Source organism: Phyllostomus discolor, chromosome 4 (genome assembly GCF_004126475.2).
Source record: "Phyllostomus discolor isolate MPI-MPIP mPhyDis1 chromosome 4, mPhyDis1.pri.v3, whole genome shotgun sequence".
In the NCBI taxonomy this organism is placed as follows: domain Eukaryota; kingdom Metazoa; phylum Chordata; class Mammalia; order Chiroptera; family Phyllostomidae; genus Phyllostomus; species Phyllostomus discolor.
In genome coordinates this window covers 67,699,713-67,718,850 of record NC_040906.2, presented here as the reverse complement: position 1 = coordinate 67,718,850, position 19,138 = coordinate 67,699,713, and the positions used below count along the sequence as shown (strand labels likewise).

The 19,138-nt window shown below is 44.9% G+C and overlaps 2 protein-coding genes across 6 annotated transcripts in view; both read left to right on the top strand.

The window, feature by feature from the left end:
• FMNL2 (formin like 2) overlaps positions 1-17,180 on the top strand; it is a 303,140-nt gene extending 285,960 nt beyond the window's left edge. For 2 of the 5 annotated variants that reach the window (XM_036023474.1, XM_028510859.2), the window contains 6 exons: positions 146-275; positions 2,712-2,875; positions 3,860-3,961; positions 8,560-8,658; positions 9,618-9,741; positions 15,119-17,180. In XM_036023474.1, the coding sequence (XP_035879367.1) occupies positions 146-275; positions 2,712-2,875; positions 3,860-3,961; positions 8,560-8,658; positions 9,618-9,741; positions 15,119-15,228 (729 nt within the window). In that variant the 3' untranslated portion in view covers positions 15,229-17,180. Of the gene's footprint in view, positions 1-145; positions 276-2,711; positions 2,876-3,859; positions 3,962-8,559; positions 8,659-9,617; positions 9,742-11,605; positions 11,732-13,245; positions 13,340-15,118 lie in introns of all 5 variants that reach the window. The other 3 variants (XM_028510862.2, XM_036023472.1, XM_036023473.1) reach the window with 3 other exon arrangements.
• LOC114495553 (destrin-like) lies at positions 4,546-6,050 on the top strand. Its single transcript, XM_036023476.1, is given in 2 exon segments — positions 4,546-4,878; positions 4,881-6,050. Coding segments are annotated over 2 exon segments (522 nt in total). The 5' UTR covers positions 4,546-4,655; the 3' UTR covers positions 5,180-6,050.
• Positions 17,181-19,138: the final 1,958 nt, after the last annotated feature.

Here is a 19,138-nt window from a genome sequence, read left to right as displayed (position 1 = left end):
CAAGGAACAAACCCAATCTTGAATCTCCTGTGGGAATGTTTTGTTGGGGCTCCTATGCTCTGCTGTTGACTTTGGGGAAAGGTCATCTGATGGGGGGACTCTCCCACCACCTGTCTCTCTAACCTCTATTCCCTTTTGTTTTCAGCTTTTAGATACAAAGTCAACAGACCGAAAGCAAACACTGTTGCACTATATATCGAATGTTGTAAAAGAAAAATATCACCAAGTGTCCCTATTTTATAATGAGCTTCATTATGTGGAGAAAGCTGCTGCAGGTACTGATCTTTAGCTCTCACTGCTACTCACCAGTAGTGAATGCCTTTAAGTCATGGGGACACCACCCCCTGCTTAAGATAATGCTCTTCAAAACCTCTTCAAAGAGGCACGGCCAAAGCATCCAGCTCTGAGCTGGAACAGGTGGGCCATGGTGTGGCCCATTCCTGGGAGCAGTAATGACATTGGACATGAAGGGGTCCTCTCTGTAAAGATCCAGGTTTCTGGGCTTCATGTACCTTCCCTCTTCCATTTTTTGTCCTTTTTATTCTGTTGCTGTTGTTTGAAATAAGAGAATGAGAATCTGAGAATTACCTCCAACAAACACTTTGATTTTGTGATGTTTCACGTGCCTTTGGCCTGGAAACAAGTTAACTTATCAGTACTTCTTGGTAGTTACTTTGCTATGACAGGTGTGCATTTTCTCCTTTAAAGCATCAGTGATTCTGAGAGAGCTGTGCTGTTCTCAGTAATTGTATTCCAGTGTTATAGATGAGAAAACGGACCTTTTTAGAGGTTAAATGTCTTGCTCCACATCATATGGGTCACAAGTAACAGAAACAGGACTAGAATCCAGACCTAGGTTGTCTTCTCATACAGTGTATCATGTAAGTACCATGTCTTCTCAAAAGAATATTAGGTTAGAAAGAGGGAAAACATGCAAATTGACCTCAGAATTGAGTACAGGCTGTGATTCCCAAATTACAGTCTTGAAATATGGTAGTTATTACACATTCATATTCCTGAGGCCTACCCCAGACTACTGAATCGAGTCTTCCAGGTTATTTAGCAGTTTGCATGTCCGTGTACTTACAGGCTTAATCAAGTTTTATTTATCTTTTTTAAATTTATTTTTCAATTACAGTTGGTATTCAGTATTACAGTGGTTTCAGGTGTGCAGCCAAGCTCCCCCCATGAGCCTACGCCTGACACCCTCGTAGCTGTTTCAGGGGTGCTAACTGCATTCCCACACTGTACTGCCCATCCCCACGACGACTTTTGTAATGGGCAGCTTGTTCATTTTAATCCCTTTCACCTTTTTTACCTCGTCTCCCCAGTCTGGCAACCTTCAAAATGTTCTTTGTGTGTTTAAGTGTTACTTATCTTTATAATTATTTTGCTCCTGAGAAATTGGTCTTGGGAATAAATGAATGAGAACACGAACACTGGAATGAGCGAATGACGAGTGAACGGGTGAATGAGGTGATGTGCTGTCACTGGGATGGGTGCTGCTGAGGCCGCGGTGGAGACCGAGGGGCGGGTGGAAGCGGCGGTGTGGCTGTGGAGGGCTGTGCAGTGCAGCACCGGCGTGGGGGTCCCCGGGCCCCGGGCTCCCTGAGGTGCTTCCTTCTGGTGGAGTGATTTTCCTCCTTTCAAGCCGTCCTTTGCCTAAATTAGACTTCTTCTGTGTCACAAGTCTAATTTTTTTAAAAGTTTTTAAAAATTGCTAGCTTATTAATTAGCACTATTTTTTTGCCCAAATGAGATTCCCCAAAAGTGTCATTTGAAAAAAATCAGTTGGGGAAAATGGGATAGAGGAACTCTCTGGTTGCATTGTTTCTGTGCTCACTTCTTGGTGCCCCGGTGAGCTGGCCCGGATCCTTGTGCTCTCACTCATTCCTTCCCCCACCGCTGTGTGGATCCAGTGGGCCTTGGCACTGTCCCTAGCATTGAGGAGTCAAAGATGAATAAGACGGTGTGAGTCTAGTGAGGGGAAAGCATGCCGCGTTTTTCTGCAATCCATCTAAGTGCAGAGCTGAGTCAGGCAGTAGGGAGCCAGAGCAGGGCCTGGACCGTCTGCAGGAGGCTCCAGGGGCCCACCTGCTCTAGGAGGTGGCCACAAGCTGCACGGAAAAGGTCATGCTAATAAATCCTTCTGAGGCAGGGAAGGACTGTTGAACAATATAAGAAGCTGTCCAAGGCTGTCTTGGGTCTGAATGGTCAGTACAACTGAAGTTCAACAGGTAAAATGCTACCCCCTCCTGGACAGCCATAGAAATGCAAGGAATTCAAAGTGTTAAGATCTCACCTCTGTGGGCCCTGCCAATAGGCCGTCATCTCCTGTAAGAGAAATGGAATAGTTGTGCAACAGCACAGAAGGTGGAGTCCCTGGCTGCTGTCTGAACTCTGTCTCTGCCACCCCCCAGCCATGTAACCTAGGGCAGACCACATAACCACCTTATGCTGCTTTTTCTTGCAGGTAAAGTGGGCTAATGGTACAAAGGAATTATTGCATGTAAAGAATTTAATTCAGTGCCTGATAGTGAGCACTTGCTAAGTTATTTATATTAAAGATCTCTACTTGAAAAGCTGGAAATGAGATCTAGACCCTTGAGTAACCCTAGGGATCCACTGGGAACTCGGCTTTCGAGCCGGAACCCCTGTGGTTTTGACTTGCCTGGTTAAGGTTCATGGGAACATTGCTTTCTCTACTTCAGTCTCCCTTGAGAATGTTTTACTGGATGTGAAGGAGCTCCAGAGGGGCATGGACTTGACCAAGAGGGAGTACACCATGCACGACCACAACACGTTACTGAAGGAGTTCATTCTCAACAATGAGGGGAAGTTGAAGAAGCTGCAGGATGACGCCAAGATCGCCCAGGTCGGTATCTGTGCCCCTGGACACCCACAAAGTAGAACTGATGGAACACTGTAAAGCCACCTGGGGTGCTGGCCTAAGATTTGGAGGGAAATTGCTCTCTGTCTACTGAAGGTAGAATTCTTATGTAGCTAATGATTATTGGGTAGGGACAGAGGGATCTTTTCAACTATTGTACCCAGAGAGCCCCTGTCTTGTTTACTGTCCTCTCTAATTTGGGGGTCTTACCCTCTCCTCTAGAGGCCCTCCCTCCCCAACCCCTCCCCTTCTACTTCCAGGTTTCCCGTGTGTGAGTCCTGCATTCAGTTCAACCAAAATGTATCCAGCCCCATGCTCAGTGAAGCAGTGTTCCCAGTGTGTTGGGTTTCTGTAGGCCTTTGACCTTGAAATCTTACACTACCCTGGGGTCAAGTCTACACACTTGACAAACAGCCAGGGCTGACTGTATGCCATCCTAGAAGGGAAGGCAGCATGTTGTGCAGACTCAGAAAGTGGACATGGTGAAGGCTCCCGTTTGAGGCTGGCTGGCTGACGTGGACCAGGGCCTGCAGACCCCAGAGTGCCCCTGGGGGGGTGGGGCACTGGAAGGAGCAGCGCAGCAGCAAGTTGTGGGGTAGAGTCTGAGTGACTCGTAAGATCCCTTCTACCCTTGTTGGTTTTAAGTTCTGCAGTGGCCTTAGAAAGCTCTTGAAAGAACAGGAGCCCGTGTGTGTGTGTGTTTGTGTGCACACGTGCACACGTGCACACGTGTGTATGGAAGTAGCATGGTTCACAGAGGATTCCTTCAGCACCATCGCACTCTGGCTGCCTCTGAGCAGGCACTGGGAGGAACCTCGGGCTGCAGGGAACCATGGGAGGAGGGCAGGGCAGATTCAGCAGCGGCAGGATCCTGTGTCATCACTGCTGCTTTGCGGCAGCTCGTCATCCAGAGCATCAGGCTCAAATGCTGGAACTAATGGAATTCAAGAGAAACCTGCTTTTCCACAGGATGCCTTTGATGATGTGGTGAAGTATTTTGGAGAAAACCCCAAGACGACACCACCCTCTGTCTTCTTTCCTGTGTTTGTCCGGTTTGTGAAGGCCTATAAGGTAAGCAGGGCATGTTGTCCTTCGGAGCCTTCCTTGGCATGAGTTTTTCAAGAGGGTGCCTTCTCAGAGCCGGATCTGAGTCTCAGCAGCTCTGTGGAGGCCTGCACTGTTGGGGGCAGCACGCCAGGTGGGCAGCAAGGCAGCAGTCTCTGGCCTGGGGAGGCTAAGCGCTCTGGAGCCCTCAGCCCGTCATGCTCCCAGTCTCCACACAGCCAGTGCTGGGGCTCAGGCTGCTCCTCAGGGCAGGCGAGGTGCTCCAAGGTCATTGCTGCCCCCTTGACTGTCTGCCCTCGCAGGCATGTTGAAGGACTTAGAATGTTCAGCCACCCCGCCCCGGTGTTGAACAGGTAAGAGGAGTGAGCCCTGGCCTGGGGCACGATGCTGTAGCTGAGGTCAGGAACAGCCTCCGGTGTTAGTCCTGCCCGGGCCTTCTGGCCATCTAGACTGACACTTTTCTAGTGCAGACTGAAGATGGCAGCTGGAAGGACAGCTGCTCTCTTCACAGAGACCAGCAGTGGCCCTCCCATCCTTTAAATGGGAGACCCTCTCCCATAGTCCAGGCTCATGGTCTTGGAAAAGCACATGCCTCCTCTTGGTAAGCTCGTGCCTTGCGTAGCCTTCTCGGTTTGTCGCTCTGTCCAGCTTCCCTGGGGAGGACGTTCAGCAGACTCGGCATCCGCCGACTTCTTCCCCCATGTCTGTGCTACTGCCACGGCAAAGATGGCCTCAGGAGTGTAAGCTGCTGATGAAGTATGTCGCATTTTTTTATGACATGAAAGTTAGGAAGTGCTCCACACCAGAAGAAATCAAGAAAAGAAAGAAGGCTGTCATTTTTTGTCTCAGTGCAGACAAAAAGTGCATCATTGTAGAAGGCAGCAAAGAGATCTTGGTTGGAGATTTTGGTGTAACTATAACTGATCTTTCAAGCATTTTGTCTCAATGCTTCCTGAGAAGGATTATTGCTATGCTTTGTATGATGCAAGCTTTGAAACCAAGGAATCCAGAAAAGAGGAGTTGATGTTTTTTTTGTGGGCTCCAGAACTACCACCTCTGAAAAGTAAAATGATCTATGCAAGCTCCAAGGATGCAATCAAAAAGAAATTTCAAGGCATAAAACATGAATGTCAAGCAAATGGGCCAGAAGACCTCAATCGGGCTTGTATTGCTGAAAAGCTAGGTGGATCCTTAGTTGTAGCTTTTGAAGGATGCCCTGTGTAGATCATTGTTCAGTGCCACAAATCAAAAGCTTCCGTGTTTAACGTTATCCTCTTACTGTATAAGTAAAGCAAATATATTTGGACCAGAGTCTCACCGAGGGGGAACTATCTTGTCATCTGTTAGGGTAAATTAAATATTCTATAAACATGTGCAAGCAAACAGGCATAAATAAATTTAAAATCTGAAGTTTTATTGGTGTGAAATTAAATCCTTACTGGCCAAATACCTATTTTTAATGAGCTGGCTTGTAAAGATTTTTGCTGAGCTCATGATTTTTAGTAATGCAGTTCACAAAACAGTATAAGGTCATATGAAGGGCATTATTGCATCTTTGTTAACCTCAGCAATCACTTTGTTTCTTTAGAGAACTGGTCATAATCTGGTTATAATTTTTGCTCAAATTTTCTATTCTCTCAAGCTAAACTGAATAATGGAAGATAATTCTCACAACATGTATGTAATAACACTAATTACAGTAAGATTAAATTAGGCAGTCTTTTTAATTCTACCACATGTGTAATAAAGACCGTCTCAGAATTGTGTACACTTTTATAATCAGCACTGGTCTTGCAAAGCACCATTTCAAGCCTGTAGTTGGAATACAGGAAACACCTACTTGCATCTGGGAAAAGCTCTCCCCTTACTACTCAGGAGACTCTTCTGAGATGACCTTTCATCTTTACACTCATGATGTGTCCTCAGGAGAATGTGTAGTATCTTGTAACCACAAATTATAATGCAAATTAGGGCTCCATTGAACTACAGTTTGTTAATGAAAATGATAAAACAGTATATTGATAAGCTGGGACACTTGTGATAGCTTTTGTGTCTTCTTCAGAACTTCATTGCTTCTGGCACAATTAAGTTGTGGGAGTATTAGGTATGTGTTTACTATGGGGCCTGGGAGAGCTTCTTAATATCCTAGAGCAATTTGTCAGTTGTGTGTGAAATGGGAGCTGGTAAGACAAATGATGGTTCCCACAGAAAGCCGCTACCTGATGACACTTGGAAGTGATTGTCTTTAACATCCCAGCATAACACTTTGAACAATATAGAGATACACAAACAGTTTAATTTCGAATTAGCTGCAAAGCCAATTAGCTGTATTGGCTTTATGTAATAAAGGAAGCATTTTTAACTAAAAAAAAAAAAAAAAAAAGCACATGCTTCAAAGAGGCCTGTGTCAGAAGAATCTGTCCCTTGGGGAAGAATGACAGGGGGGAGTTAGGGAATTTCAGTGCGGGGGGCGGGGGGCGGCGGGAGGGGGTTGCAGTCCACATCCTCCAGGCTTGTCTACCCAGAACCGGGCAGTGCTGGGGAGGGAGGGGCAATTGTAAGGGGTTGGGGGTGCCTCATGGTTATCTGTGAGTGGGGACCACAAAACCCCTGGAATTTATTTATTAAAAATTGTGTATTTATTCTTACATGTTTAAACTTCACTCACCTTTAAAGGACTCCCCAGGTGATGCAGTACACCTACTGAGACATTTCCTCCACTACTCAAACCAGTTTTTGAACATCAGTTTTGATGCCTGTTAGTGCTTCTGCTGTTTTTTGTTTCACCTCTTCCACATTGGCAAAAAACTTCCCTTTGAGGGCTTTTTTCATCTGGGGAAACAAACAAAAAAACACTTGGGGTGAGATCGGGTGAGTAGGGAAGGTGGGGCATGGGTTTTGGTCAAAAACTGCTGAACACCCGGTGCGGTGTGGGCGGGTGCGCTCATAAATCACCCATCGTGAGATGGGCAGACACATACAGAGTCTCAGAACATTTCACTGAAACGTAGCCTCTCACACCACCACCAGCTGGCACACTGACACAGACGGGTCCCTAGAATACTAATCTAGTGGGGGAAGCCTGTACTGCAAGGGGCCTGCCCTCCAGAAGATGATTCAGCATTTTCTGGTTCCTCCTTTTACATTTTTGAGAAATATCCTTTTGGAAATAGTGGGCCTCCTGTGCAGCACCACTAGAGGCTGACGGCTTTGGACAACCCCCCTTGGGCCTTTTATTGAGACTCAAAAGATGACAGTATTGAGCCATCTTCTCTCAGCGAGGCGTCTCATAGCAGTGACAGCACTAGCTGTTTGCGGAAGGAAAGTGTCCTTGGAAGTGAGGACAAACACAGACACAGTGCAGAGTTCTTGTGCAGGACAGGAGCCAGGGGCAACGAGGTTGCTGGTTACCATCTGCTGACCATGGTGCTCCGGGGTCCGCTGGCTGCTGGGGCTAGTGTGCTACAGAGATGGCCCCAGGTGGCTCCTGTTACGTGCTGGGGCCACATCTTTCCACGTAAAAAATTGTAAGTCTCAGGTCTAAAGAGAAAATACCAGCTATTTTTAAATTGTATAATATTAAGACAAGCTGGGAAGTGACTTGGTCCGATTGGTCTCCAAGCCCGAAGCTTCAGCAGGGCCGTCGTGTATAGAGCAGAGGGAAACAAGAGGCTGCCTTGGGGGGCCTGTGGGGTGTCCTGGGTCAGAACCTGTCAGGGTGCCCCTTCCACAGCATCTCGCAGTGGCCCTGTTAGCTGGCTCCAGGAGGCACTTGTCAGGCAGGGAGGTTGCAGGCCGTGTCACTTGCCCCAGATTGTGCGTGATGAGCAACAGGCTGACCTGGCCCTGGCCCAGGGACTCTGTGCACGGAGGCACAGAGGGGTTTTAGGGTGGTGTCCACCTCTCCCTTCTCGGGTTCAGTCCACAATGAAACTTAAGACAAAAGCAAGAGAGATCAAAATGTGAACTTTATTACTGATAAAAAACTGGATTGGAGTATATGTGAGTTCCCATAGCCCTAAATTAGGTGACTTAACCAGTTCCCAGCTAGACTATTAGAAGTCTCTTTGGGGAGGCTGACTTCAGAAGAGGGTGCCAGGAGGGCTGAGTTGAGGCGAGCCTGTTTGACTTGTTGTCCCAAATTTGTCAGGCTAGTCACTCTGCCCCTGATGGAGACAAGAAGCAAGGGAGTGGAGGTCTTCCACTAATGAAGGGCGGAAGGAGAGGCATCTGAGGAGTCAGAGAAGCTTTAGGTAGGTGGACAGAATCTGGGAGCAAAACAAGCTCACTCGAAAGTCACTGAGTAGAGCTGCCAATTAGGTAGGTGCCCTCCCCATCTTTGGGACTGGGACTAAGTGACTGTGCAAGCAGGGACCAGGAAAGGGCTTCTGGCTGAGGTAAATCTCAGCTCCTTTATTGCGAAGAGGTGTCACAGGGACAGACAGGGAAGCTCCGCATCAGCGTGATATACAGTCACAAAGTGTAGATCTTCTGAACCTCCCATTTACTCTGCTTCCTGGCTCACCAAGGATTCTTGCAGAATGACTTAAGAATCTACTGCTGTTTCCACTGATGTATGTTTTGGTTCTTTTGCCTTTACCCAGCAAGCAGAAGAGGAGAACGAGCTGAGGAAAAAGCAGGAGCAAGCGCTCATGGAGAAACTCCTGGAGCAGGAAGCTCTGATGGAGCAGCAGGATCCGAAGGTGAGGAGCCCTGGCTCCGGCGACAGCCTGTGTGAGGGGTCTGTGGTGGCTCCGCAGAGGCAAGCAGAAGACATGGGCAAAAGCCAGACTTGCACAGGATCCTTGTCCCATCCTTCTAGGGCTTGGGAACTTGGCAGATGGAGATTTGTTCATTAATAACTTTTTTCAGCAAAAACTGCAATGAGGCTAAGAGCATGTTGGTGTAGCATTTCTGTTTACTGATATCTGGACCTTAAATCTCAGTTGGATATACTGTGCAGAGAGGCCATATTTGATGATGGGACAGCTTCGTGTCCAGGGAAGGCTTCATGGTTGGGGATGCCGCGGGTGCTGGCCTGCTGGCGCTGGGGCTTTGCTGGGAGGAATGGGGGGAGCATTCCATGGAGGGGAACATCAGAGGGGAAGACCATAAAGGCTGACAGATCAAAGCAGTTTTCACCATGACCCTGTGCGCCAGAGTTCAAGAAGGCAGGGATTGCTCTGGCTGGTGTGGCTTAGTGGACTGAGTGCTGGCCTACAAACCAAAAGGTCGCTGGTTTGGTTCCTGGTTGGGGCACATACCTGGGTTGTGGGCCAGGTCCCCAACTGGGGACATGTGAGAAGCAACCCGTCACATGTTGATGTTTCTTTCCATTTCTTTCTCCCTCCCTTTCCCTCTCTACAAAAGTGAATACATAAAATCTTGAAAATTTTTTTAAGAAGTCAGGGGTTATCACCATAGGATCCAGCCTTCCCCTCGCTACCAGCTGGACTTTTGTGGGTTCTTCAGTGAAAGTTTGATTTCTTCCCAGAAGCTTTCTGGGTTTTTCTCCGTTTGCGCCCGGTGCAGGCTGGTGCTATTTCTGATTTTGGATGTAGGCTGCTTCTCAGCAACATGACGCTGAGGTGCATTCTGCCTTTTCTCAAACCTCTGGTGGGGGCAGGTCCCACTAATCCCTGCCCCGCTTCTTTCTTCTCAGTCTCCTTCTCACAAATCAAAGAGGCAGCAGCAAGAATTAATTGCGGAATTAAGAAGGCGTCAAGTTAAAGATAACAGACATGTTTATGAAGGAAAAGATGGTGCCATTGAAGACATTATCACAGGTAAAAGATATGTCCTCATTGCGGCCCATGGAGTTCCTGCCGGCTCACTCACACCAGCCCCATGCAGGTTTCGCTGCCTCCAGGGTTTACAGCTCTTCCACTGATTTTAATCAGATCCAGAATTGTGCAGAGACTCCCTGCTAGTGTTCGCAGTGTATTTGCAGTAGCCTGTGTACTGCCTGTCAGAACCCCAGCACACTGCCTGAGAAATCTCTCTACTTCTCAGTATCGTTGGAGCCCTCTAGGTTTCCCCAGGGCTCTGTCTCCTGATGGTTTTCCATTGTCTTCAGGTTGTCACTGTGCTCCATTTTCTTCTGGCCACTCCTGCCCACCTGCCTGATTAATAAATGCTATGGCAAGACCCAGTCATTCGTCTGTACTAACCGCCAGTACAGATTTCTCCAGTGTGCTCTTTAAAAGCCACTTGCTTGTTCACAGTAACCAGTAACTGAAGACAAGGAGACGAGGAGCTGGTGCTTTCATTCAGAAGGGCCCTTCGGCAGCTGAGAATGGGGCCTAACCCAGCTTGGCTCCTGTCCGATTACGTTGTAGCCTAACGCCTTCTGCTGGAACCAGCTCCACAGAGTCGCTGCCTTCCCTCTGACCGGCTGGGACAGCAATTTGGGCCACTGTCTTGGGGCAGTGGCTGCAAGCCACTTTCCTTTCACATCTATTGCATATGAATACTATTTATCAGCTCCCAAGATGTTCAGCACTTTTTACTGTGCAGACTGTTTTACCTTTGAAAAAGTGTGGAGACTGTATGACGGGTTTCCATGTACCCGCAACCCATTCAAGATGTGCAGCTTGGGCCAGTCTGGTTACGTGCCTGCTTCTGCCCGCTTCCTGCTGCCCGGTCTCTGGGGTCATTCTGAAGCAATTCCAAGACATACAGTCTCATGGGGAAATACATCAGTGTGTACCTTCAGAAGATAAGGACTCTAATAAGCAAAGACCCACAGTACTATTATCACACACCTCCCACACTGTTTCTGGATAGAAAACATCTAGTCATTATTCACATTGCCCCAGTTGTTCAAATTTGTTAAAACTCCTAGACTTTTTAAATTCTTCTACTTTTGGCTTCCCATTTCTTGTTAATAGCTTAGTCAGCATTGTAAATAAGGATCCCAAACTGCCAAAATTGTAATTTTTTTCACTTGCTCAGACCCAAGGAAGTAAAAGACTAAAAAGGAAGTCAGTGAAGTTTCTTGCCCAGAGTAAAGCAGGGTGCATTCTCAGTGGCTGGGGAAAATGCTGGGCTCTGTGCACGTACAGACTTCCGCTCACGTGTGCATGCCGGTACCCCGGCGTCCACCTGCAGTGGTTTGTGGGCGGCCCCCGATAAAGCTCCCCTTGTTTAGCGTCACTCCCTGCTGTCCCCGCTGAGGGGAGCTCTGCTCTGAGCTGCACCAGGAATAGATCTCCTTGGGTAAGTGCCTCTTCGCCTGGGTGTTGTGATAAGATTAACTTGTAGGTGGAGACGCAGTCAGGCTTGCACTCTTCCTCAGTCTGGTCTCCATCCCAGTGACACCGGCTTGAAACTGAGCAGAGTGTGCAGTCTTTACTGGCCTGACCTCATCTGAATCGGCCGTGGGAGGTGACAGCGCATATCTGCTTATGGAGCATTATTTATTTTCCTTGGAATAGTTTCCGTTTTGTAACCCACAACTGCACCCCAGGTTGAGTGACTCTTAGATTTTACGAGCTCACCCAGATGTATATTGCCTTCCCCCCTTCCCGCTCCCCTGCCCCACCCGTTTCCCCAGGTATGATTAACACAGCACTAACCGTGTACTAATGTGATAGGCCCTGGCTTTTTACTCTCTTCTGTTTGTCTTGTTCGGCTGTCGTTCGGATGCAGTGCTGAAGACTGTGCCCTTCACTGCTCGCACCGCCAAGCGTGGCTCTCGATTTTTCTGCGAACCTGTTCTCACTGAGGAATACCATTACTAAACTATTACTCTTTCTCACCTGATGCTCCTAAAAGGTTGCTCCAGGTTTTTGACCTCCAGTGCCCCTCTGTATGTCTGTCAGGGCCACCCCACATGCTAGCATGGAGTCGCCATCTCCACTGTGTTGTGTCCTACGTTGTCCCTGTGCTGCATGGTTCTGCCCTTCAGTCCTAACTGCTGCTTGTGGCCACTTCCATGTATCTCTGAATTCACACAGCTGTGACGGTCTGGGTGTGTATGAGTTGAATTACAGAATTGCTTGCAGAAATTTTCAGAAAAATAGTGAATAGAGCACTTCTTTGAGAATCAGGATTGGGGCCAGCTAGATTGCTTACAAGATTTTTGTACTAATATCTTCAAACAAAAAATAATAGTCATTAGTAACAGTAGCAACTATACCGAGCATTTATTGAGCCCTTACTGTGTTCTAACAGGTTTACATATAGTAAATCAGCCGCCTTTTTGTACTCATTTAACATGACTTGGTAGTAAAACAAGCTGCCGTACAAGCGCTCAGGAGTGTACGGCGCTCTAACGCTGCCCAGTGATTTTTTGGAAGGAACTGAGAACCGTGCACAGCTGTGAACTGGGCCTTAATGATCTCCCGCAGTCTGAGGCTCTAGTCCCGTGTCATGGAGCTCGTGGTACGAGCTTCAGACAGGGAACCCTTCCAACCCAGAAGCCTGTGTAAGCGGTGGAAGGTGATCTACTGCTTAGCAACTCCGTTGGACTTAGGCTGTTGAGCAGCAAATGAAAACAAGGCTTAGGAGCCCCTCACCGTCTTGCCTCATTCCCGCTCCCTCCCTGGGTTCCATGTCAGACCCGGGGTGTCCTTCTGCGATGAGGTCCTGCTTGGACCTGCTCCTTCGGTTGGGGCAGTGGCACCAGAAACACTAATAGCACACACCTCTCATCGGGAAATGCCACTGCTCTTAGAATTAAAAAAAAAAATCAAATTTTCCCAAGAAGTGACTGCCTGGGCTTAGAGCCGGATGCCTAGATGAGGAGCAGAGCTCTCTGCAGTGCCCAGTTGATTAGCACGGCGACCGGGGCAGCATGGACCCTGATCGGAGATTGCCATGCTGAGGTCGACATGGAACTGGGTGTGTGTTTATTGTGTGGCATTAACTCGTCTGTAGTTGCACTTGTGTTTGTTTCTGAAGGTATCAAAGGATGTGTGTGTGTGTGTGTGTGTGTGTGTTGTTGCCTGCTCTGCAATGTGCTTACCCACCAATGCTTATTAACAAGGCTAGAAACTGTTATCTGCTGGCGAATGCTTACTGTCAGTTTTGCTGCTGGACTGTCTATCATTCTGGAGCCAGACTTCAAAGCAGCTTGGATCTGGGTGGTCAGCGAACTGGATGGGAAGACGCCTCGTCTCCTCCCTTGTTTTATCTAACGGCTCTTGTAGTGATGGTCTCCCACTCTCTTGCTCTGTTGGCTAACATGCCTGGGAATATTACGCACTAAGTTAATAAATTGCTTTTCGTTTTCATCCCATTTTTATTTAACCATCATTTTGTGTTTTTGTTTTTTTTTTTCTGTTTAGCTTTAAAGAAGAATAATATCACTAAATTTCCAAATGTTCACTCGAGGGTAAGGATTTCTTCTAGCACACCGGTGGTGGAGGATACACAGAGCTGGCAAGCATCACTTTTTACTTAGCTTCCTCCTCTCTCTGTATGCAGATCAGTGGTTTCGATCTATGGCTGAGGGTGATAACTGGTGAGAGTCTGACCAGAGAGAAGTCTTTGTACCTCACTTTCAGTGATGTGAGGCTGAGCCTCTCTTTTGGACTCTTTCTGGCCTGCTTCCATGTTCTCAAGTGTGATGGCTTGGGCGAGGGTTGTTGCTGATTATTGTAATTGCTTTGGGTGCTAGGATTACCCTCTTCTCAGCCTTTGAGTTACTCAACCTATTTTTATGTGAAGAAACTGAGAGCAAGTCCTGGCCAGGGGGCACAAATAAAGATGACGACCTTTAAAAATTGCCTAGAGGTCTCAGGAATCCTAGAGATGCAGGTCACTGCATCTCCTTAGCCAGTAGCAGAGTTCCGACCTTCCTGTACCACTCCGGGCCAGGAAACAGAGTTCCCAGAGGATTAGGGCAGGCAAAACAATCCTTGGCTTGAATGTAGGGGTAGGGCAGGGCCACCAATGCCACTGAGTCAGGGGCTGGGGAGGACTGTGCTGAACCTGCAAACCCCACTCTTCCTCACACTCACTCAGCTCCGGCTTGTTTTTGCCATGTAAGAAATTGGGCCCGGTATTGCCAGGTCCTTCAGTTTTCCAACAGAAGTCAGAAGCCAGTTTAAATAACAAGAAACTGTAATTAAAAATGTAAGTCAAGGCCAAACATTTTGTGGGCCAGATGCGGCCCATCAGCTCCATTTTCAATCTACTGAGTAGGTTTAGGGACAAAAAAGATCTAGTGTGGCTTAAGTCTGTTGTTTGTGTTTCCCTTTCTAAAGGTAGAATGTTCCCTAATAGAAATCAAAAGTACTAAGTTAATGAAAGGGGAATATATACTAATAAAACAAGAGGAAGAAGTGTGAAGCCTGCTTTATTTTCTTGCTGTGCCCTGAGTCTATCAAAGGGGCTACCTGCTGGCTGGGCTGCCCGCCTTACTCATCACTGCACGCCCCACGTATTATCTAGATAATAGTCCTCTTGTTCATCCCCCTGTTCCTCCAGAATAACGCCTCCTTGAACTGGTGTGCAGTGGTTGATTCATTCAACAAGGCATTTTTAAAAAATGTTAGGCATTCTGTTGTGTGCTCCCAATTGGGGAATGCAGAAGGGCCCATAAAACTTCTTCCCTTTAACAAAAACAAAACTGTTGGGTGGTTCAGGAATGGGGTATTATTTTGATTTAGTGATTACTTTTATTTAGTAGCTAATTGAGAACAATGGTTCTAATTCTCAAAATAAAAATTGAGCTAATATTAATAGAATAAAAATAATGGAATCTGTCTGCTAAGCATAGGTTCCTTCCTTAAAACTTCAGATAAGATAGGGCAGTTGGTTTTATTAGTTTTGCAGCTTAAAATCCATTGTGTTATAGTTTTATTTAGGTTTCCAGGAAGAAAGAAAAAACCCAAACACCTAAGCCATAGGGATTGCCCATCAATGAAACATTTCAAAATAAGATTTCAGCTAAACTCTCTGGCCAGTGACAGAAGACTCTCCTCTCCTATATATTTTCCTAAAAGTTCGAGAATCCCACCAGTATTACATCATGTTTTGACTGTATATACAGGGGGCAAAGTACATGAGTTTGGCTCAAATACTCAGTGGGATTGAAGGGCCTATTAGCAGACTCTTCAGCACAAGCTGCTTTGATTGGCTGCCAGCTGGTCTTTGTCTTGCTTAGACAGGCTGTTGAAGGTTGCAGTTCTCTCACTGGTGCTCTCCTCTTTTCAGATCTTAGAAACCAACCATACAGACGAGCCGATGCGGTGAGGAGGAGTGTCAGGCGGCGCTTTGATGATCAGAACTTGCGTTCTGTTAATGGTGCCGAAATAACCATGTGAACCTGAGACCTGTGTGAATAGAGTGTGCGCATGAAAGAAACCGTCCACATGAACTTTATGTGCTACCATTTAACTGCAGCCTTGAACATTGATAAAATATTCCAAGGGCTCAGATTTAGCAAACACATAGGAATTTTAAAATGATGGGCTCTCCTTCCAACCTTTGTTAACAAGTGCCTAAAAGTGGAAGTACCTGCTCAGATTAATCGAAGCAATAGGATTTGATTTGGTATCTTTTTACATCAGTATGTTATTAATTTTTTAATCAAATTTTAAATTTCCTATTACAAGTATTACCTGCCATGGTGATCGTCCCATGATAGCCCACCCTGGTTTCCTAGTAAGTTGTAAATAACATGAATGCATCTGCTGTGGGCGTCCTTTGCTGGGGTGTCTCTTAAGGAATTATTTTTGTGTTCCAGCCATTCCCATCAACTTTGTATTTTTAAGGGCTTGCAACATGGGAGGAGGGAAAAGTCACACGATAAACTCCTTCCGTCAGTAACCAAGGCCCAGCAGAGTGCAAACAGGACGCAGTTCCAGCAGCACGGAAGTTACTCAGCCAGTAGTCACCTTCCACATTCGGGTACTTCTGTGCTCGAGTACCAGGCCCTCCCTGTGCAAAACTCACCTTACAACTGCCAGAGTATGATGGCATACAAATGTATAGAATTTATTTGCCATACTGTGTTCTTCAGCTAGGGGCAGCTTTGAAAAAATAATGCAAATGTATTTATTAATTAGCACTAAAATTAACATCTCAGTAATCAGTATTAGGACTTCTGAGGACCATTATGGGCCAAACCTGAGAATAGAATTCAGTGCCTTGCTAGCCAGGAAGAGGTTCTCTGTCAACAAGTATTTAGGAATCCTTCTGCTAGCAGAGTAGCGTTAGTAGGCTGGCCTTACTCTCCTGACAATCGGTTGTTTCCCCCCCTCCTCCTTCCTTTTGTAAATTGGAGAAGTATTTGGCATCATATATCAAAGCTAAGAACTTCTATTTCCCAGACTACTTACAGGGACTTGCTCAAATATTCACATTGGGATTAAGCTTTTAAATGGTATGTAATGGGACTAAATGGCCAACTAAGCCAGTTATGTTTCCTTGTTCTCTGGCAGGGCACTTGATCCATTCCAAAGTCAAAAACTGGACTGAAGTTAATTTGTACTTTCCATAATACACATTCTGCTTCTGGCTTATCTTCTTGGTATATTACATCAATATTAATTGTAAAGTTTATTGTATAGTATTTAACCACTGAATTTATTTTATGTTGTGCTTATGTGAACTCCTTGGTGAAGGTCCAATTTTCCTTGGATAATGTGTAGTTATATATGACCTCTTTTTAAATGTACAGATATTTTGCTATAAAATTGGTGCAGTTTTTTATGGTTTTTACACTTCTCTTTAATTCCCACCTAAGCCTCTGGGTAATATTGTAAATATTGTTTAAAAATGCATCAGCCTATGCTATACAATCTGAATGTTATTTTAACTTATAGTTTTTTTTAATATATATATTTAACTACAAGGACAGTTTAGGGGTCAGTTACATTTTACTTTAGCATACCCATTTACAGAGATTGCTTTTAAACTGTCACCTGCCAGCAGATTTTCATAAATGTGTACTTTAAAAAGAACATGCCAAGATTTTGTCTTTCTGTTGACTTGACACTCATTTTGAGGATAAAGCAAGTCAACCATGAGATACACAATACAAATTGTTGGTCCTTTACCGCAAGCGGCTGTTTTCCAAAAGCACAGTGCTGATGAGCATGTTAAAACACTTGCTATTTATTAATCTGTAAGTAGACAATAATGTTGGCATGTTCTTTCCTGTTTGTCTATTAACAGGCTTGCTTCTTAGCAATATTAGAATGTTTTATAAAAGCAATTCATGTTACTTTTCTGGTCTTTTCATGGCATATGAGCAAATAAACTATTTACACTACTATTCTATAATATGTTGTAGTCTTTCAATGGTATGCTTTAGAGGTTTTGCCAGTTTTATGTAATACCTTTATCTTCTAGAAACAGGTATGTCTTGGTGCTTAGACTCAGAATCTAAATCTATTTGGTAAACTTTAACTAAAATCCCTTTTTATGAAAATTCTTGACCACTTGCTATATGGAATGAAGTAACCAAATAGATATTGGTAGTGAGGGAGATACATCTCCAAAAATTAAACTTACTAATTTATTCCTTCCAGTTATCATTGTAATGATACTCCCAAGTCATCAGACAAATTTAGTATACTGTTTTTAGTGTTTTTCTTTAGGGAAGCATGCAAATTTAGTATTTTAGAATACTGTATAAATGGCTTAAAAACACTTTAGAGGGGTTTAGTCTTTTAAGAAATTGTTACATTAGGTCTTTGCTCCCAATTCAGTACTCTTTTTACTGCACCAATAAGGTAGCTGAAGCTTTATCTTATGGGGGGCGGGATCAATTCTGCAGTTAGTCAGAATCTCTAGTTTGTTCTGTACCAGGGCAAAGTGCTTCATGGTGAAAGAAGTAATGTTTTTAATATCCCACAAATTCAGAAAGTATTCAGACCCAAACTACAGCAGTAAGTTCAAATAAGGCAGAGATGGTTAGGTTTAAGGGACATTATATACCAATAGCATCCCTTTTTTAAGATGTTTACCAATGATCCAGAATTAAGCCCCCCCACTCCCAAATCTAAGTCCTCATCCATTCAGATGGACTGCAGTTGAGTGTCCAGGGACCCTGCTGACTCAGCACTGCTCTGCACAGAATGGGCCTTACTAGTTCAACATACTGGATTTTGTAGAATTGTCTAACTTTGTACTGTATTATTATAAAAGACATGCTTTTATAATAGTAACTTTATAATTCACATACCTACTGATTTTAGTATTTGATAAACTCTTCTTAGCCCCAATACATGGTTCCTAAATTCGATCAAACATGTCTGCAAAGATGAACATACTGTCATCTTTGTATGAAAAGATGAACATACTGTCATACTGTTCATACAAAGAAGTATTACTAGTTCTCCATTTCTTTTAAACCTAATACCCCATCCATTTCCAAGAGAAAAAATTTGAAGCAAAAACCAAATGCATTAGGAACTATTAATATACTTTTTTTTTATCTTTTTACAGAGAAAAGCAGGTATTACACTGAGAAAACAGAGGGTGGGCATCTAGCATCTCATAACACAACTGCTGCATGAGGGGTGCGCAAAGGTAAAAGCTGGCACAGAAACAACTTAGTAGATGCCATTTTTCTAATAAATTATATTTATTTACAAAAAGTCTAATTTTATATAACTGAAGTTCTTTATATCAGAACAACATGTAAATAGAAGAGGAAAATCTGGTAATTACACAGAACATAGAAACCTTATTCTCCTATGACTGTTTTCAGAACAAGTCTTAAATTTAGTCGAGAAGGTAGGTAGGCATGAGACCAACACCTACCAAAAAAGTTTGCAGGAAGGACCAAAAAAAGAATGTTTATAAATAGCACATTAAGATACCCCAAGGGTCCCCAAAAAAGAAGGGCATCAAGAAATGGCTTACTTTGAATCTGATCTGAGGAGGCAACTGTTTTGTTTCATAGTTGGTGACTGAAAACTGGGGTTGAGGGAGTTTAGCCGGTGGACCTGAAATGCAAACATCAACCTGACACCCAGGGTGATTATCCATTAAGTCAATTACCAGTCACTAACAATGAGATGGCTTTGAACTAGATCCTACTGTGTCACAAAAGCAGTTTTTATACAGCAAGTTTATGTAATATTTAATCACTGGGGTGCACACCTGAAACTAATAATGTATGTCAACTGTAACAAAATAAAAAATAAAACGAAAAGCATAGATAACCTACTGCAAGTAAAGAATTTAGGCCAGGTAGACAAGCTAAATACAATGGAGGACTGG